Source organism: Bactrocera oleae, chromosome 4 (genome assembly GCF_042242935.1).
Source record: "Bactrocera oleae isolate idBacOlea1 chromosome 4, idBacOlea1, whole genome shotgun sequence".
Taxonomy (NCBI): Eukaryota; Metazoa; Arthropoda; class Insecta; order Diptera; family Tephritidae; genus Bactrocera; species Bactrocera oleae.
This window is the reverse complement of record NC_091538.1, coordinates 71,657,110-71,678,317: the sequence shown is the minus strand read 5'-3', so window position 1 is coordinate 71,678,317 and position 21,208 is coordinate 71,657,110. Positions and strand designations below refer to the sequence as shown.

The window sequence follows — 21,208 nt, the reverse complement described above, 5'->3', positions numbered from 1 at the left end:
TTTTAATTAGGCTGTAACAAAATTTAATAACATCAAATGAGTATGGGCCACTGCCTGCCACCTCAGCTTCCTCAGCTATAAACTAATTAGCTGTGCTGTCTTTTTTGGCGTGATGGCCAAAGAGCTCTACAATTAAAAACAAAGGGATGTTGAATTAAAGCAGAGAGCAAAGACACAGAGAGGGAGCGCTCATAAAATCCCATAAGCAGCGTAAATCATATCGAAACGATGAAGTCAATGGGCCATTTTATCGGGCAACTGCGCAGCGCACGCGAGAAGATTAATTAAGATTTCAACACTGCTATTGGCATGTGTTAAATTGTAGCCGAAATACGTCAGCGCTCACTGCGGTGTAATTGCGCTGCGTTTGCTTGCAACTGCATGGAGCTTCCGCTACATAAGATAGGCGAACTCGTTGTGAAGCAGGCACACACACACCACAAATAAGACAGCGAGCGCACAAGCCCTAGCGTATAAGGTTGTATGTTTGTGTCTGTATCCATGTGTACGTTGTTTAACAGCAGTTGTTTTTGGTTGCACGTGCCAGGCATGTTGTGGTCGCTGCACCTACACACTCCCACAACGTCGTGGCCACTCCGATATAGCCAATCACACCCAACAACAACAACGCGCAACATCAGTGGCAAGCAAAAACAACACACACTCTGTAAGAATGCTCATAATAACATACCAATACATGCGGCGCTTCCAAATTATAACGGATTTTATTATCGAAGAAAAATTAAATGGAAAAGGCGAAATGCGAAAATGAGGCCGCGCACTTGGCCATTGTTGTTGTTGCGTTTACTACAGAAACTTGCGGCGGCGAAACAATGTTTTTATCGCTGCAACTACAACAACAATAATAGTAGCCAATACATATTGTTACGCTCACACACACACACGCTTGCGCGCATTACTTTCTGCTTTACCACTTTTCAATTAATATTTACCGCTCTATTATGCTTAATGATTATTGCGCTGCCAGCCAGTTGTACAAAAGTAATATCAATCGACTGCCCCCTCTGTCGCCACCGCACACATGCAGCAGCGCACGAGGATGTGTGAATGTGTACGAACACAAGAGCTTGTCGAAAACCCTATTAATTTTGTTGATCCCGCGCAGAAATCAGCTCATATTATGTGCCGCAAAGTAGTTAAGCGCCAGTGCATGTGTGTGTGGGAGCATGAGTAAGTTGGTATGTGTGACTTGCGAAATTCACGCGCTGTCTACAACTCACGGCAAAGTACCAATTGTACGCGCTGCCATTGTGTTGGAATATGGCCGGTGTATGCATGAAAGCGGTCGTGCGACGGAGCGTATGAGTAATATATTAATTTATGCGCGCGGCCAACACCGATACGCCACGTACACGCATGCAGGCATGCAATTTGCAACTGTTGGCGCTCATAAAATTTTTCACTTTTCGTCCGAGTTTCAGCACAATACTACTTATTATTGAGTTTCCTCAATTAAATGGGGAAAAATATGAACAAAACGAAAATGCCGTTGAGCGAGTCAAAGGAAAATAAAATAGTTTCGTTGAATGCGATTGATCGTTTTGCGCTAGCAATCGCACACGAACGCACCTAGCTGGGCTTACACAGCCTTATGGCATATCCCCTACATACATATGTACTTGTGTATGTATGGCGGAGGGGAGGGGGAGTAAAAAAAGAGCTTAAGCGCAAGCGTAAACGACGCAAAGTCCTGTCGCTTCAATATGGTTTGCCGGATATGCGGCAATAATATTTTTTTTTAATTCACTGTAAACAATTGCATAAGAAATAATGCAATAATAATAAAATAATAACGCCACGCAATTGATGAAAACAAACTGTGGCGCACAATGAGCGCTGAAAGCTGGCAAATGCGTTCATAACTCAACTCAGAACTGTACATGAGGGTGGTCCAAAAAAATATCTTTTTCCTTATATACCGTGAAATACACGAATACGAACAATAAAAATATCTTAAGGAATATAAAAAATTATAAAATATATATGTATATAAAAAAATATGAAATATATATGTACATTAAAAAATAATAAAAAATATGAAATATATATGTACATTAAAAAATAATAAAAAATATTTATATTACAAAAATATATTAAAAAAATATATTAAAAAAATATATTAAAAAATATTTATGTTAAAAATATATATTAAAAAAAATATATTTAAAAATATATTAAAAAAATATATATAAAAAAAATTAACATCAAAATTAAAAAAAAAATTATAATAAAAAATAAATTATAATAAAAAAAATTATAATAAAAAGAAAATTATAACAAAAACAAAATTATAATAAAAAAAAAATTATAATAAAAAAAAAATTATAATAAAAAAAAAATTATAATAAAAACAAATTATAATAAAAAAAAATTTGAATAAAAAAAAAATTTTAATAAAAACAAAAATTATAATAAAAAAAAATAATATTAAAAAATTTAAAAAAAATATATAATATTAAACAATAAAAAACAATATAAATATTATTTACATAAATATAAATAAATATAAAAAAATTTAAATAAATACATTAAAAAAATATAAAAATATATTTAAAATTATCTTCTTCGGTGTAAGGTTGGAATTCGACCTCGAATAACTCTTGGACAAGTTGATTTAGCATGAAATCATATTAGACCTTTTTTGTAGATCGTTAAATTCACTACAAGAATATTACACAATAATTTGTTCAAATGCGCTAAACATCCAAGCAAACTAAGAAAATACTTCTGTGTTATGTGGGAAATCAAAAATCACAATGCGCCATCTATTAATATTAATATTAAGAGCTCAAACTTTAACAGCATCTATGATGCCTTGCTATACTGCCGCAGTGATTGAGACCACCCTAATGTGCATATTTGTATATTTATATATTTATGAGCAAGTGCAGCCACACAACAGCAAAAATTAATGGTTACTTTTTTATAATTTTTTATTGAAAAATTACATTCATTTATTTATAGCATATGTATGTACATAAAAATATAAAGATTGCGTTTTGTGTCGGTTCGCGGTGTAATACTATGATTATAATAGACTCTTAATGTTGTTTTACAATCAGTAGGATAAATACATTCTAAATAACTAATATTAGAGCTAAAATTTATAATAGCAAAGTAGTTAGATTATTACTAATACCAGTGATTAATCCGTTAGCTAACTTTACCGAACACCTTACTAGCGAAAATAGCTCGTGTAATTTTTCATATGAAAACGTTTTCTAACAACAAAAATCTGTATCACCGCAACACTTAAAAAATAAATATCATTTTTTTCTAATAGACGCAGTTACACTGCGCCTGCGCCATAAGTAAGTGCATGTATGTTAGCATATCATTATTTATTTATCATTCTAATCGCTCGTATTGGTCAATGAGTTTAAGATAGTCAACGAAAAGAAAACGTTTAAATAATATCGATGATAGGCACAAATAAGCATAAATTAAATAAAGCAGATATCGAAAGTAATACTCAAGGAAACATAAAGCTTAAAAGTAGATTGCTTTTTTCGATTCATAAGGCAGCAAGCACCAACGCAGCAACACTTTTGATAACTGAAATTATCAGGCACTAATCAGGCGAATAAAAACAACCGTTATTGCATGGAGCTATTCGCGCTTGCAACTCTGCACAATGGCCGCAGACTTCGAGTACATTTATTAGCTAACATTAATTCTAATAAATAAGCGATTTTTTATAGTAGTATTAAGCGCACTTGGTATATGATGGCTGGCATTTGCGCATGCCACGCTCGCTTCCACCCCAGACGTTTGACGTTTGTTCGTTTAGTTACTATTAGTGTTGTCGGCTGTCACGGCGTTCAACTTTTCGTCTGTTTCTTGCTAATCACACTGTCATTTTCATTACTACATGTGCTGGTTCTCCTGCTATCCCTGCATCACCGCCACCCAAAGCGCTACAGACGCTGCTCAGCACTCATCTGACATCGTTCAGCACCAAAGTGGTTGTGTAGGTTTGCGATTGGACCGCCTTCACGAGCGTTGTCTTTCGCGTTAATTGTTGTGTACCGTTAGCGTTGATTTCCTCGGTACTGTTCATGAGTACACCCGACTTGGTGTTTACGACGATGCCATTGTTGTCGCCGTCGTGCACATGAACCGGCGTGTCTTCAATGCAGCCAACGGTAGTCACCTGTACGTCGGTTTTGGAGAGCCTCGGCGATCGTGCACGGCGTGTGGGCGAACGCGCGCCACTGCTGGAGGCTACCTCATCGTCGCTGTAATCGTCGGTGGCGCTGCTTATGGCGCTGCGATTGGAACTTAGGTAGGAGCGTTGCGGCGCCAAGTTTGGACGTCCGCCACTTAGCGTCGAGTTGCGGTACATGCCGCCCGTCGTGGAGGGTGTAGCGGTAATATCCTCTTCGGAAATATCATCGAAGGCTGGTGGCGGCGTCGATGAACCGGACAACAGCGGTGGGCGTGTATGCGAGGCTAAATTCTGTGATGGCGTGCGTTGTGGTGTGCGCAACGTTGTCGAGCTCTTTCGCTTCGACGGGGAATGTTTCAGCGGAAAGGTGGGCGTCTTCTTGAACACAGTTTTACCCATGAAATTTTGGAAACGTTGCGCATAGAAAGATGGTCGGCACACCGACACCGTGTCGCCGTTGTAAATGATACTTTTGAAAGTGTGCTCGAGCTTTTTCTCCAAACGATACGATTGCAAGATATCGATTATACCAATGTAGAGAATCAAACGTTCATCGTTCTCGGAACGTGCTGGTATACCGCCCGCTGGCACATCTTCGTCCTCCTCCATGGGTATATCCATGTCGGCGGTGATGGATTCGAGTGCCGTAGAATGCGCTACCAAGCGCTGGCGGTTCATGCTGCGCGAGCGATTCAGTGCGGTGCCAGCCGATTGCAACGCTGTGGTTGAGCCGGCATTCATCGTTTGGTCGAAGTCTGGCGGCTCCGGTGCTTCGCGCACCTCTTCGGAGCGTTGCAGTTTGGCACGTGCATTACGTATGCGCTCCTCACGTTTTTCTTTTTGCGCCAAGTCCAGATTGTGTATGCCCACCAGCAGCGAGTAGTCCATTATCTGGAAACTCTCTAGAACCATACAATCTCGCTGAATTGTCTTTATGAGTGCGTTATATTTGTCTGTTTCGAGAAAAATACCATTCGGATGATGATCCATGAAGTCTAAATCTTTGAAGGTGGGACTGGCTTTCTGGCGTTCGGTTTTCGATGCCTTGCGACGAAATGTGGAGCCTTTCAAATCATATTTCGCGTGCATTTTGATATCAGAAGGCAATAGATTGTTCATCGCCACCAGGCGCACATTCTTCGCATTGTAGTGGAAGCAGTAGAGCCCGAAGAATTTTGGCAGTAGAGTGCGCGGATTCTGTGACAGGTTCATGTAGTAGCCTGGCAGTAGTTTTTGTAAAAATTCACATTCCTTCTTCTGCACTGTCTTTATGATAAACTCATCGTCGTCGGTCAAATAGAATATCGAGCCGGATGCACCTGGATTCGATAGTTGACGCAGCGGTGAAGCACACATTGACATGAGAAAATCGTCGGGTGCTATGCCGAACAAATCGCGAAAGTATCGAAAAGCAATTGGCGCATAAACTTTAAAACGAAATTCGCTATAATGATGAGCTGGCGTTATCGATGAACCGTCTGGTGGAAACGCTATTGTTTCCATTTCCCAAAAGTCTTTCATGAGCAGGTCCCGTTTAGGTTTGCTGGCCAAACTGCCAACCGTGTGTTGTATGCCCAACTGAATGGAGCCCATTATTTGCTTAGATTGTATACGTTTGTACGTCACCTCGCCACCTTCATCAACGCGCCGATGTCCAATTTTCTTCTCATGCTTACCCGCCGCTGACGGATTTCTCGATATACTGGCGTCTAATGTCGAACTGGCACTACGTAAGCGCTGCTGCTGTGCTGCGCTTATTTCCATTTCAGCCTGCATCAGTCGTGTAGACTCATCGCCGCCGTGCGCCGCAGCTGCCTCACTATAAAAGTTGCGTGACGTCGACGGCGCAGCAGGTAATATACTATTTACGACATTCGTGCTTTGATGTACGACCTGTAATTGTGCTAAGGTTTCATCAGCAGATAATTTCTTCGCCGGCGTGACAAGCGGCGTTGTGGTGACAGTGTTGACAAGTGGTGGCGGTGGTGTGGACGGCTTCGAAGTTGCAGGCGAGATGCTGGCAACATTATCAACTGTCGCCGGCCCAGTAGAGTTTTGTCGGTTAACCGTTTCCATTTCAATGGCATCCGCTCTCTCACCAGTTGCCATTATGCCGAGTATGTGTATGTGTTTTACACGTTTGTGTGGTGTGCAGGTCTCTGTATGCTACAGAGCGTCAGTTAGAGTTCTGAAAGTTGGTAAGAGAAAGTCAAAATTGGCAAACCTACTTTGCACTAAATTCAAAAGCAGGCAAAAAAAGTTGCAACATTTATATCAAATTTGGTTTTATTAATATTTTAAGCGTTTTATTTTCTAAGGCTCCTCAAATTTTTAAATTAGTCAGTAACTCCCAACTAAAATAGTAGCAGAATGACACTACTGAAAGTAGCAAAGCATTTGTATATTGTGTGCTAGTGTAAAGGTTACGTATTCAGCAAGTGAATATGTATGCAACGGCACACAGTCGAACGGTGGCCTGTCAACAGACAAGCCAATGAAGCATCTAAACTTTTGTTGTGCATTTCTCTTTCAACTCGAAAGCGCAGCAGAGAGTATATGGGCACCAATTGCCAAGCAAAATGTTCAGCATTAAAATGCCAGACGCGTACAAGTGTAATGCCGTTGCACCGTTTATGGGTATATGGTAAGGTGTGGTCGAAGCATTGTCAATCTCATGCGCACTCACCCACTTCATTGCCTGTCTGTTGGATGAGCAAGTGGCTGAAATCTCAACTGAAATTGATAATGTGTCATGCCAAGCGCCATACACAACAAATGCTAACGATTTCAGCAAACCATTAAAACTTATGCTCAGAGTTTGATTCGTAAATTTATAGAGAATGAAAGATAACTGTAGTTAATGCATATATAACTGCAAAATAATAAACTCATATATGCATATCTACATACACATTATATATGTAATGTGGCAGAAAATGTGTTATAATTTCGGCAAAAATTGCAACGTTAGAGTAATACTAGTTGATATCGCCATTCCAACCAGGAAACGCCACTTTTGCATAAGTAAAAAAATTTTAATACAAAAAACATGTAAAAACATATACAAAGGTGAGTATACTCTGTATATATGTTCATATGTATGTATATTGCCTTCGAAGCAAACACAAAACTAAACTAGCGCGAATGACAGTTTTCTGTGCTGCCGCTTACAACATCTGTACATACATCACTTGTTATGGAGTATAAGTATAGCTACCATATTTTTAAATGTTCATTTTAAATGCTTTTGTCAAAACAGACCGCGAGCAATATATTTGGAAACAGACTTCGCTACGTATGAGGTCAAAAACTATTTTTATGCACAGTTGGCGAGTCAAGTGGTCAACATTCTGAATTAGCTGTGAAGAAAATGGAGAAATTTCTCAAATTACATTAAAAAAAAATCGAAAACAAAACTGTTTATATGCTTATGGTAGCCATTGGTTGGCGGCGGATTTATGTAAGGCATAACGAAAACGTGCTACTTAGTAGCTTCACTATTTAACTAAAGGAAGAATGAATTGCTGTCAATTAGCGTTGCATACATATGTACACATATGATTATTAGTGCAAATGTGTATGAGCACATATTCGTATAAGCATTGAAGAGCATTAAAGCATTATTTTTATTGAAAATTCTTTTCATAATTGCTAGGAAGTCACAATCATACGGCAGTGGAATGTAATCTAATCTATCTTCCTGCTTGACTTATCGGCATTTTATTGGCTAGCCTCTTACGTAGCAGATATTTTATCTTTAATAATTTGCCGCTTATCTTGACGTATGGCAAGCGTCGTCTATGCACCAAGGGTAACGGCAGTGTATGGACTTTTGACACTTAAAAAATTTAAATACAGAATTTACAATAAATATATTTAATAGTAATTAAAAAAGCTTGTAACGGATAATTGTTTTAGCTCCTCTATATACTAAGCTACAAATACTTGAGCTTTCAATAAGCTTGGTTTAGCAAAGTAAATCAGTACATAATTTGGCATTGGAAGTATGTCGTCATTTCGTCGCGTTTCTATGGAATTCACAACTTTTCACCTTGAATAGCGCATAGTATATTGACACAAAAGCAAACAGCTGATATGATTGTTTATACAAGCGTTTGAAATTTCTACATAAACACAAATATATATATACATATATATATCTAAAGATAATGATTAAATGAAATATCTGTGGTATTAATCATCCGTCAAATATATGTTTGAAGATCGAGTAAACATGATGATTAACTGTTGCAACTTTTTTGTACTGTTTTTAATACTCACAATGTGAAAATATGCTAAAAATTTCTAAAACTTCAACATTAAAGTTGGTCTCCAAACGAAAAAAGCGCACTTGCTTACGCCCACAAACGAAAAGATATTGGAACGCGAACTGTTGAGGATCGATTTATTATTTTATTAAAAACTTTCCAGCCTCTTATAACAGAGAAATCAGCGTAATGCGCGTATCACCATCTGTTCCGACACGTACTCAGCTTACTCTTGCGGTTGTGCTCCAGCACCAAATTCCAATTTAGCACATAATTTACAAAATTTCGCTACACATTAATAATTCTAGCATTAATTTTTGCAATTAAAAATTAAAAGAACTTTTCTCCACCTGCTTTGCATATAAATTTATCCGCAAATTTAACTCAACACTTATTCACTGCTTATTCTATTCCAAAGTCGTCTGCGCTGATGAATTTTCACACTATTGTCAACGCCAATAGCTAAACACCGTAGTGCAACCGAAAAGGCAGCACTAACATACGAGTGGCCGAAAGTAGTGGGAGCGAAAAAGCTAACACTACAAACATGACATTATTATGAATCATAGGCGCAACTACTGTGAAGGGCGACATCACATGGCGACAATAAGCGATCAATTTACATTTCTAAACAGGGTGATGACTTTAAAAATATTCAATTATTTATGAGACTTACTGACAGTATTGTTGTCGACTCAAGCATGCATAAATATTTTTGGTTACTTGAAAAAGTAATATATATGTTTTTTGGTTGTAAATTTAACGTGTTTTAAATATGTTTTTATCATTTTACAGTTGGTTGTTGCCGCAAGTCCATATTTTAACTATATGAGTAATGAGCCAACATTACGAAAATTTTAAGTTAGCGGAACTTCCGTACAAAAATCCTTTTTGTTACCAAGTGGTAGCATCCTCTTGCGGCCATATTTTTAAACCCAGTTGTCATATTTTATTAAATCTTTTAATAAATTACATAAAATTCGCATAGACCAAGTGCATTATTAGTTATTTGTACACTCAACCTAATCAGATTGTCATATGCCAATTAGCAAAAGGAAAATGGCTTCATACACAAAAACCACAAACTAATAGACTTGTAAGTCCAAATGTCGGTCATTGCTGGCATTTTCCTTTTATAGATTTTTTATTTTTATTTATCCAAAGAAAGCGTAGAATAAGCGTCAAGCAAAAGCAAGTAGACAGTAAGAAGGCACTGAATGACCTATCTAAATTTACACCATACTCGTATTGGTGTCATTAGTAACAGCGCCTGGGTGTTGTTTTTTGCGGCCATTTGTGGTTTAATGACTCTTTGGCCATAATAAACCTGCTGCGCTCAACAGCAAATACTTACAACAAACAACATCGACAGCGCTTGCTACCGTTACCGCCGACACTGCATACTGCGGCAACGCTAGCTACTATTACTATGAGCGAATATTAATTGGATATTGGCAAGCACGTGAAGCTACATGGATTACACGAACGTCTTTAGCTTGATAATCCACAAAGCCGCTAAGGAACAGACGACCTAAATACTCAAGTGTTTGCTAGTTGGGCGAAGAAACTTCTTAATTAAAATTCGATAGGCATGCGCATTAACCAAATTAGTTATATTTTGTACTTAAGTGTACTTGAATGGCGACTAAAAAAAATTCGAAGATATTTAAGTATTTGTTGTGTTGTCTTTTTTAATTTTTGCTTTCAGCGTTTTTATTTTCTTAGCTAAAGTACGCAATTACTGCAAAATATTTCGTGCGGCCATGCTTACTTGTGTTGCCGTTGCTACTTGCCCGCGGCTTGTTATCTAAATTGTTGTCATTGACCACTCGAATCGCTTCCAGCTCATCTACACGACAAGTGCGTAAATTCGCAATTACGGCCAGCTAATTTGCAAATATTTCGATTTTTAAATTAGTTACAAAAATATAAACTTCAATTATTTCAGTTCCTCATTGCTCCACACCTCAAACCGGTTATAGTTATGTATATGAAAAGAACTTTGAACATCACCGCTCAATGAAGCACATCTCCGTCAACAAATATTATGGTGGCTGTGATGATTAAGCTATACTTAGTTGGAAACAAGTCGTTGTTGTAAGCGCACAGATATGCAGTGAGGGTCTACCAAAGCTGCTAGTAATTGAGCGAAGAGAGGGAAGCAAGTGATTGCAGCCGAGTGACCGCATTCAATACACCGAGTGTGTCATCTACTATAGAAACACAGTGACTATATGTATATATGTATACTTATATGTACATCTATATTGAATGTTTACATAATTGTCAACATTGTCTTCACCTCCAATCGCCTTGTTTCACTAATTCTATGCATTTTCATTCCGTTCTCGTTCACTTGCTCATATACATTGGCCGATCCGATCACGTTAACAGCAAAGGCGTAAGATATTTATTGTTTGAACGCTGAATACTGATGCTACTTTTGCTATTATTGTTGTCATTTATCTCCTTTTAGCGCTGTTGCCATCTTAGTTTATACTCTGCTGCATATATGTTTGTATGTGTGTCAGTGAGATTTTGCATTTACATAAATTGTTTTGCGCTTGAATGACTAAATTATATTAAATTTCAATTGCGCTTCGACTGGAATTTTGTTAAATATTGAGCTTTTAATTATCACCGATGCACAGCAGCGAAATTAGCTGTAATATTATATATTTATGGAAAACCCTACTAGGGGATTGTCGCAGGTGTGCTCGTGCAAAATGTGCTTATGTAAATACATGCATAGATGTATATTACTGAGTAATCAGCACTTGTCGAATGTATAAAACCCATTTAGAACATTTAATTTATTATAAGAAGATATAATTTATAATTCTTTCTTCTATTTCGCATGAACTCAATTACAAAAATTTCCGCCATCTTGAAAAACAAGCAAACAGCTTAAAATAAGTAAATAGTGTATAAAGATATCGTTAAATTTAAGTGGTAATACTTGGGCATGATTTTGAGATGGATTTATCTAATAACATATTTAATACTTACTTTTGTAAGTACATAAGTATATGTATGTATGTATGTACCTGACAGTTCAACATTCAATAGAGACGCATCTATTTGGCGTCGAACGCAAACATAGCAGCACGTGCTTAACAGAGATAACAGTGAGAATAACAAAAACAATGTTGAAGTGGATAAAGTTAATATATTTTGTAGTGCAGCTGATATAACAAAAAAGACAAGCAATAAAAAGAAGAAATATAGAGCATGGAAGTAGGTACCTACGCCGGAAGTTGTTACTTAAAGGTAAAAAAGCATTAAATATTATTTTTTCTCTCTACTTAAGTACAGCTATGATGCAAGAAGCCAGCTATTGGCATCCTATCTAGATTAGCTCTCGACATTTTGTATAAAAAAGTTTTTCAATGTCTTAAATTTGTCGGCGAACTTAGCGCCAAAATCAATGAGACTCTTTGTGGGTAAAACAAGAAAAAACGTTAACTTCGGTTGCATACGCTTAATAAATACAAGATTTTGCCATACAAGAACTTGCTTGTGATCGTTTGGTTTATATCGCAGCTATATGCTTTAAGGGCTCGATATCAGCGATGTCGACAAATGAGCAGTTTCTTAAAGAGTAAAGAACATGATTGCAGATCGATATTTCGAAAAATGAGGCAGCTCGCGTGTATACAGACAGACGGACATGCTCAGTGCGTCACGCTGATCATTTATATATGTATATATATATATTTTTTCGTAGCCAATTTAATATGCGCTGTTCAGGGTACAAAAATGAGTTTTCAGTTTGCCCATAAATACGTACATATATAGTATATATATGTATGCACGTATTTTTTACCATCCATACCAACTAGAGTAGCATATTATTTATTTATTTTTAATAGAATAGTGTGAACATACAAAAATATTTTCAGTTTGGACATTCTCTACAGAATAAAATTGCTGCGGGATCAGTTTGTGGTTTAAGCTGTTAGAGAAAAGCCTAGCTGAATATTTTCATTATTCTATTTTATTTTCCGTAACACATTCCATTCTAACGTATAGTTCACTGCTGTGTTTGAATTGTGTTTTCTTTTTTTCATTTTTATTTTATTTTATTGTGTTGTTTTTTTCGTTTTTTCCCTTTCCGACACATTCACACGCATTCAGCAAATGGCCGAAATGAATGCACAAATGTGGTGTCATTTGATTTGCTTTCGACTTTTGGTCAGCAACAATTTCAAGCTATCAGTTGAAGTTCGTAAATGTCATTTAAGCTCAACAAAAAAGACAAAATACCTCAGAGCAATTAGTATATATTTTATTACTTGCAGATAACTAAAATAGACACATTTCAAAGTACGCAAATTTGTTGCGTTAAATTGGATACGGTATACTTATTTTAGAAATAACAGTAACTGACATAGAACTAAAACGAAGGCAGCCGAGAAGAAAGTGGCAAAACGAGTAATAATGCTACACAACAGCAGATTGTTGGAGTTTTGTGTCAAAAAAAAAAAAAAAGAAAAAATTATCGCCCATGGGTCATTGGCTTCTAGTGCTGCACCAGCTAACCAGTCAATATTACAGTTATACAGAAATTAGCAACAAAACTTGAGTTTCTATACGTCGAACTGTCAGCGTTATTTGAGCTCGCACTGATTGTTGACACTGACCGTGCATTGTCAAACGTCAGCTGCATAGAGTACCGTTACATGTAGCGTTGGCATGTGTCTAGCAGTCCGCAAGCTGCTGCTGCTGCATTTCCAACAATTATGCGTTAACTGTATAACGTTCGTACACATAATGACACTAATCGTAATGACAATAGCTTGTCAAGGCGACGATAAGAAAGTCATAGCAACTGATGTTGACTGCTGTCTGATGCATCAGCTGTTGATTATGCGTACATTGAAGTGCGCGCCGAGTTAATAGAATCAAACGTCACATGAAGCTTGAAACGTCACATGCAGCTTGTTTGGACTACTTAAAAGGAAGACTACATCAAGCTTGCTAAACACGTTTTACGGTGGCGGAGCGTTTCTTCTGCGGCGGTAAGCGTTAGAGCGACACGCATGTAACGGAATCACAAGCACAGCAAACGAAAAGGCTACCGGGCGAGGGAAACGCCCACAGTCAACACCAACTTCGCATTAGGTGGTGAGGCGTTGGTCAGCGTTGACAGTTATGGCCAATCGTCACTGCAATTGTCGTGCTCGTAAATGCGCATCAGTGCGCACACAATTGGCAATTAAGTTTAGTTGCTGTCATAAGTCTAATTGTATTGATATAGCATTTGCGCTTGTAAATCTCTACAAAATGATCAGCAATTCGCCATAAATGAAATGCAATGAGTCAATGAGTCGCTTAAATGCTACCGAAATGGTCACGATAATGTTAGCGCTTTCGCATGCAACTTGCCACATTTCACACAATTTCAATGGAAAACTAAATGGCGGTGGAATTTTATAAAGTTATTCCACTTTTTTGTCTGATTTCAGCTTTATTGTTAGTGTTTTGTGTGTGTGTGTGGATTTGCAGGAAATCGCTTTTATTTAGTAGTTGATATTTGTTGAGGCCATTTGTGTAATACATAATGTTGTGCACTTTGTTGTTGTTGCTTGCTGTAAATAAGTGTTGCAATAATTGTGTCAATCGTTAACACTTTTCCGCGCTTTATGGCACTTATGTTAGCACGCAAGTGTACACATTACGGTGGTTCTTAAATAGCAAATACACGATTTTTCTTTCAGTCTTATTAAACAAATTTTTAAAGCAGTTAATATGAACAACAGCTAGCTCAGCCTAGCTAAGTTAGCCGAATGTCTGTGTAACGAGATATTTCAATCTCAGTCGGGACAATAGCGGAGAAAGTGACGAGATGATTCCACCTCGACAAATCCTTCATACAGGTACCCTTCAGATATCAGATATTTTACATATGTACAAGTATAAGTTTTGATTCACTTTGCAGACGGTAATGCGCGTTCCATCGGCGCTAAGTTCAGAGTTCATCTGCAGACTCATGAAACAAAAATTAATTGTGGAATTTAATAAAAATATTTTTTGAATATTCAAACGCTTGTTGGAGTGATTTTTTTTTATTAATTTTTTGTGTCGCTGTAGAGAAATCTGAATCTTGACACCCTGGCGCCACGCCCTAACATTTAAGTGCCACTTTAGCGCACATATAAACGCTTACATTAGTTTAAGTATTATGCATGATTTTTACAATTTTACTTGCATTATTAAATATGCTGCATTATTTACCGCATAATTATGACTTAATTGCGTTACCTATTTCATTCCAATAATTAATAACGGTATTGTTGTATTGCGCAATTTTAATGCCACGTTTTCCAATATTTTCCAATTAGTTTAAAATATGTATGTATTTATTTTTATAGCGCACTAAGTTCAGTAAACTTATTGCAGCGATAAAGCAGCTATTCATTCCGGAATTAAATAGCTGTATTTGTTGTAAAATCACGTGATTAATTTGCCTTTCTGACTTTTAATTTATTTTTTTTTTTAATGGTCACACAAATCAATACAAACCGTTTTCAATCATATTATTTTAGCCAATAAAAATATATTTTATAAATACAATAATTAACCTTTTTTATCAAATTTTTTTTTTTTTAAAGTGACTATATTTAAAAAAAAAAGAAAGGGGTAAAAGGAAAAGCAATTGTTTTCGAATATAAAAATATGTATGCTCTAATTTGTTACATATTATCTTCTAAAGTTTATAGACCATAGAATTTCTTAATACTAGTAATCAAATAGTTAAAGATTTTGCTTCGCCATTCTTCCGCCAGCTGTTTTGAGCATGCATATGTATGGGAGTCGCGTATGTGTAAAGTACAAGTGAACGGCGTGTCCGCGATCTATGGCGCTTACGCATAGCTACCTATGTATGTATGCATATGTATTTCCAGCGAAGTCAGAAATGAGTCACAAGCGACAGCGCTAATCCAGCAGTCAGGAAAGCATAGGAAAACAAGCAACTTCCAGCTGCACAAAGAACCTAAGGAATGCCGCACAGACCCCAGCACGCATAGGAAATTACCGACTGATATTTTAGCGTATAATTACCAGCATACACTTAGTCTAACAAGGCTAGCTAAAGTGTGCGCACAATTGTCGTCACTCAACAAGTAAGTAGAACAATTTTGATTATTATTTTGCTTTGACAAGTTGACAGTGCAAATTAAGCAATAAATTATAGTCAAGCTGTAGTAAAACAGATAGTGATTGTTTGTACATATGTTTGTATGTATAGATATACTTAATATAATCAAGGTCTTTAGAATTTCATAATTATATCACGCATGCGAAGAATAGTTACTTTTTTTAGAAACTCTCTCAATTAGCACTTTCTTTTGTTTATTTTTAAAGCACTCAGCATTGTAGAAAGAGATAAGCAATTAAAAGCTTAAAACAATGGACACTCACACGCTCGCAAATGCAGACAAATTGATAAGGTTTGACAGTATTTATTGAAGGGAATTGTGATATATTTGAACAGTGGTGTGCACAAAAATGCGGTTAATTAATGAGTGCGAGTTTAATTATTTTTGCAGAACAGTAAAGTGAAAGTGAACAGAGAAAGAAAGACAGAGTATAAAATTTGACTCAGGGTGACAACAGCTAAATAAAAGAGCACTTTAAATAATTCTAAAAAATTGCTTAAATTACGTTCTTCAGCTAGAACCAGCATTAAATGTAAAATTTTGTGCAAAAATATGATAAAAACACAGCTTACAAACATAACATTATTCCTACTACAAGTAGGATTGCATAATAATCTTTTATGAACAATTTGCTTTCATAATCATAAAGAATGGTTGACGTAAGTTTGATATTTTAAAAAGTTCTATAAAATATGACAACATTGTTAGTATCTTTACATGCTGTTGTAAAAAGCTATTAAGTGTTTGCTTTAAGTTTTTCATTTCAACACTGAGATATAAAGTTCAGGAAGTATATCAAGTTAAGACTTTTAAGATTTTTAAGCGCAAATATCCGTCGCCTTAGTGAGCTGATGTCTCTCGCATTTCTGTGCCTTTCCACACAAAGTTTACCTGCCATGCCTTCTTAACACAGTTTTCCAATTTTTAGTTCGCCTAAATGTGCAGACAGTTATTTCCGCCGTCCTTAACCCGTCATCAGCCAATGTATATATTAAAGCTTACTTACCAGTATTGCTTCCACAGCCGTTGCACTTTGTAGAGCTTTGGAAATGTATCGAGTACACGTTATACAAATATGTCGGTGTTCGAAATCGTAAAAGGCGGCGTTTATACAGTGAAAAAATGTCAGTAGCCAAAATTATTGGCAATTGTGCTTCAATCGGGAAGCACTTAAAAATGTGTGACGACTTTACAAAGTCAAAGGCTTTGTTTTCTTACGAACACTTTTTTGTAAGCTTTCGTTTTATTTTTCAGAATTACACACACTTCTTTTTGTTTTGAACTTTCTGTTTTGTTTTGTGTTGACTTTCTTAGACTGTCTTATTCGAAACACGCACCAAACGAATTGTGGTCAACTGTGATTTTCTGTTGCTGTTCATAAGATTATTGTTGTTTTTTTCATGTCATCACAATTACTACTCTTGTTAGTAGCAATTAGCAAGTTCTACTTCGATTTGGAACTTTCATAGGCGAGACACTACTTTTGCGTAAATTTGTTTATGCTTTTCCGACACGAAACAATGCCACTTTTCAGTACAACTAATTTTTGGTATAGGAAATGCTGGTTTTGTGCGACTTTGAAGTTTAACGCGCGATAATAATTTTTAATAAATGAAGCACACGTATAAAATTCTTCAACATATGCACTTTCTCAACACTTATTTACTTGCTTTGCTAAACTATTCGTTTTTGTTTATTATTTTCGCTTAGAGTCCAGTTTTCTTCACAAAATCATATATCATTTGCTTGCATTTGTTTACTTCGTTCACCCCCACACGTCATTTGTTCGCGCCCGTCTCTGCCCAACTACTGCCACTAACTGATATACACGTCTTAAACGCTACGATCATTCTGTGTCTTTACCTTATCGTCTTACGTAGCTTTTGTCGAATGCGCGCACGTTGTCTCGCACCACAAGTCAAACGCGTTTCTTGTCAACAATTCACGAAAGACTGCCAATAGGCTACAGGTAAACAACTCACAGCCGCTCTCAGTTCTCGTGAGCACTATCATATGAGTCAAAGCAGTAAACTGAGTCGAACTGGTAAAAAGTATGTCGTCTGACTGACTCATGGCGTGCTGCTAGTGACTAAGCCGGCAGCCAGGCAGTTGCATTCCTCACTCGAGTTTTTCACTGAGTCGCTTGCGCGCTTAGCCAAACCGCTGGCCTCTCTTGGTTACTTTGTAATCACTTTGAGTGCAGGCTTTATCAGCAAAGTCTGCAGCTAGCGCAGCAATTGTGGCTTTAGCGCGCTAAACAGCTGTGCACGCATAACCGTAAGAGAGTCAGAAGAAACAATATTGCGCACCGGTCGCTTCAGTTGGACTGTCGGTAAGTGGCACGTTGGTTAACGGCTGAGTCTTCGGCCGATATTGTTAGGTGCTGTATGTGCTACTTTCTATGTCGTGTGTTCTGAGTTGTGCAGCTGTCGTTTTGTTTTGCCAGACGTTAATGCGCTGCCTTCTCGCCGCACTGCAACCCCCTTATGGCACTACCGCTGTCGTTGTAGTTGTTTTTGTTGTTTCATATTTGTGTACATTTACCCATAAGTGACGCGTTCCACATAATGCACCGTATTGTTACATCGTGTTATATTTGTGATACGCATGCTTCTATGTACATATATTAGTATGTGTGTGTGTGTGCGCATAAATTCCATTTAGTCGCGTACATTTTTATTGCTCTTTCAACTGAGTAATGTTGTAGATGGTTGTTGGAACCGCGAAGTAGCGCCAAAATAACACAACTGCCGTTTTACGCTTGTTTGTTTTGGGTTTGTTGAGTTTGCGCACGCGCTCCTCCCAAACATCCCTCGTAGAGAGCGCGTTGCACTGCGCGCCGATTGACACCTATGACGGAGTGACGCAGCGCTGCACAGCGCATTATGGCTAAGCGGCGCTAGCCCGCATCTGCTGCAAACAGTAACGTTCACCAGATGCTCGGCTTACTCATCAAAGTCATTATCCACATATATGTGTGTGCGTGTGTGTGTATTGCGCATACTATTTGATAGCCATCGGCGCGCATGCGTCATTACCATTGTTTTGTTGGTTGTCGGCGACAAAGCAGGGGTAGCTCATGCCGATGATGACAAGCACCCGCAGCACCGATGGGCGCTACACACATGCATATTAATAATTATATTATACTTCGAGGGGTGCTTTGTAAGTAACGTTTATTTTGCTTTTGTGGCGACGCAGATGAATATGTGGCTGCTATAATCCAACTTTTGGTGAACTGCTGGAAAGTCGGTATGTTTTTCTTCTACATATGTACTCGTATGTACATTTGTATGAGATTTATAAAAATTGTATCACTCATTAGGTTATGAAATTAAACATATCTAAAGCTAGACTATCTGCGGGGAGACATAAAAACTACCATACTTCGCTCTCAAACTCCATCAACGTCTTTAGTGAGCGCAAAAATTAAGAAATCTCAGCTCTGCTTACTTTGCATATCGGATTTTGCATAACTTGTTCACAATTCATTCATAAATACATCTCCGGCAACCTTTGCCTGAAAAATAACTTTGAACCCTTATAACCTGTTTTCAAGCTGCGCTGTTTGTCCGTCTCAACATAAGGTTTTCAAAGCAGGTTTTACAAAGTTTTGTTAAATTATGTGACCAACTTTTCGTCTTGTAAAAAACGGCGGCAAAACACACACTAATTGGCATATGGTCATCATACTTCACACGAACATATAAAATGGTTGTACCGATCTATAAAAAGTATTTTACGATTCGACCAGTTCGTGTCAAATTTTATACAATTTTGCTCTAAGTAAGCTCTAAGGTGAAATTTGGAGGAGTAAAGTGCGAAGTTCTGATTCCTTCGCAGAATCTTATTTACTCTCTTTAAAGAATCTGATCCATTTCAATTACTATCTACACATCATAATCGCTGAAACATACTTTATTTCTTCCAACTTTATTTCGGCAAATCATTTTGACTAGGAATTACACTATTTATCCTTACACAAATAGAACATTTCCATTGCTTATCATATTCATTTGGAGTTAATAGTTTGGCATTGACACAAAATAGAGCTCTTTACCAGTCGTTACTTTAATGAACTTATCGGTTTTTGTGTCGACACTGTCACTGTCGTTTAGGAGTGAAAGTCGATTGCGGTGTTTCATCACCCCAATGAATTTGGTTTCATGCATTTTTTGTTGTCAAAAAAGATAAGAAACGGAGTTGAGCAACTTACACTTGAGTAAATAGCAACAGTTATGCGTCTATTTGCATTGCGATAAGATAACTGTTATAGTATTGAGATAGTGCTAGTGTCAACACACAAAAGCTCACATATTGGGGGGGATTTAAAACGAAGTATTGATTTTGATAAATTGACGGAAGTATAATGTGGATAATTTCGAATGAATTGCCCATTACATGTGCCGATAAGATGTTTAAATTATAATTTTTTTTTATATTTTTGGTGGATAAGTTTCATAAGTGTCTAGTTCATGTTTGTACTTTTCGAAATTTCACGCGTTAAGAAATTGCTGTTCGAAAGGTAAAGTTGGTTGGACTATCGGAAAAAGGTATATATCTATCGCATATCGGCATTCGGTATTCTTGCCGTACCATATTAATGGCACGATCATCGAAGGTGAAATGGAAAACCTTAAAATCACCCAAACAAGTGAGCGCACCAAGTCGTCATATCCATATAAATGTAGTTATTATGTATGGATATTAGGGAGGATGGTGCTGCTTTAATAAAAATTAAAGCATAAGCTATCAAAATGACGTTATCAAACCAAATACACACAATTCCACCAATATGTTTCATTTACTAAAGGATTTCTCAGTGCAACCCTGATGTTGGACCACTTTCCGAGTCATATGGAAATGTGCAGAGATAAGCATGATCCTTCCAATGGATGAACTTCGAATCATTCTGAAGCAATTTATATTTATGAGAGCCCATGAAAACCTTGAGCACCACAAACTTGCTAACCAAGTCACATCGGCTATTGCGCTTGGCTATAGCTGATCATAAATGAATGAAACGAGAGATTATATTTTTATTTGCGCAACCACAACAAGCCATTAATTTACGCATTACATGCTTTGTAGCGGAAAACTTTAATGGCATACATTTAACATACACATGAATAAATCCTGATTTTACTTCACAAAAATGCCTTAATATTTAATCATAAATTCAAATCTATAATAATTGAGGTAAATAATTTTAATTCCACACAGCCAAGTCTACCATTCATTCGCAACCGATTATTGACCGGTGATTTGGTTAAATAACTTTGTACATATGTAATTAAAATTTAGGCAACTTGCCGTTTATTAAATGCATCAACACCAGCAAATACTTTAAATGCATGTAGCATATTTTAAGGCGTTTGAACGCATAGGTCTGTGACTTTGCTGTGATTGCCTCTGCATTTGACAATTTTGTGTTTAAATATATATATATAAACATGTTATGCTTAAATAATTTTGCATTTAAATAACATTGTGGAGCCAAGCCGATGATGAATGAACGGATTTGTCGACTATGCCGGGTGAATTATCCTCAGAGCGAAGCGAGCATAAATCTACAAAAATCGCTCCGG

At 37.1% G+C, this 21,208-nt stretch overlaps 2 protein-coding genes and 2 long non-coding RNA genes across 6 annotated transcripts in view; 2 read left to right on the top strand and 2 right to left on the bottom strand.

Moving 5' to 3' along the window:
• insc (inscuteable) overlaps window positions 1-16,758 on the bottom strand; it is a 31,828-nt gene extending 15,070 nt beyond the window's left edge. Inside the window, exon 1 of the mRNA XM_014247474.3 lies at window positions 16,627-16,758. The gene's annotated coding sequence lies outside the window, so the exon portion shown is untranslated. The remainder of the gene's footprint in view (window positions 1-16,626) is intronic.
• sktl (skittles) lies at window positions 2,937-16,760 on the bottom strand. 3 transcript variants are annotated; one of them, XM_036367372.2, is made up of 3 exons: window positions 8,808-8,945; window positions 8,471-8,745; window positions 2,937-6,377 (listed from the first exon to the last, which is right to left on the bottom strand). In XM_036367372.2, exon 3 carries the CDS (start codon window positions 6,296-6,298, stop codon window positions 3,959-3,961), a length of 2,340 nt encoding a protein of 779 aa, XP_036223265.1. In that variant the 5' UTR covers window positions 6,299-6,377; window positions 8,471-8,745; window positions 8,808-8,945; the 3' UTR covers window positions 2,937-3,958. The 3 variants fall into 3 exon arrangements, with proteins under 3 accessions (XP_036223265.1, XP_069964533.1, XP_036223266.1); XM_070108432.1 differs by lacking the exons at window positions 8,471-8,745; window positions 8,808-8,945 and adding an exon at window positions 16,627-16,760; XM_036367373.2 differs by lacking the exons at window positions 8,471-8,745; window positions 8,808-8,945 and adding an exon at window positions 6,876-6,980.
• On the top strand, window positions 10,167-10,943 carry LOC118681725 (uncharacterized). Its single transcript, XR_004977425.2, has 2 exons — window positions 10,167-10,317; window positions 10,406-10,943. It is a non-coding gene; the product is annotated as an uncharacterized lncRNA (long non-coding RNA).
• LOC138857035 (uncharacterized) lies at window positions 13,955-14,503 on the top strand. The gene is made up of 2 exons (XR_011396030.1): window positions 13,955-14,336; window positions 14,399-14,503. It is a non-coding gene; the product is annotated as an uncharacterized lncRNA (long non-coding RNA).
• Window positions 16,761-21,208: the final 4,448 nt, after the last annotated feature.

Bases quoted from the DNA above. Each gene is read 5' to 3' on its own strand.
- sktl (XM_070108432.1), bottom strand. From the start codon at position 6,298: ATGGCAACTGGTGAGAGAGCGGATGCCATTGAAATGGAAACGGTTAAC.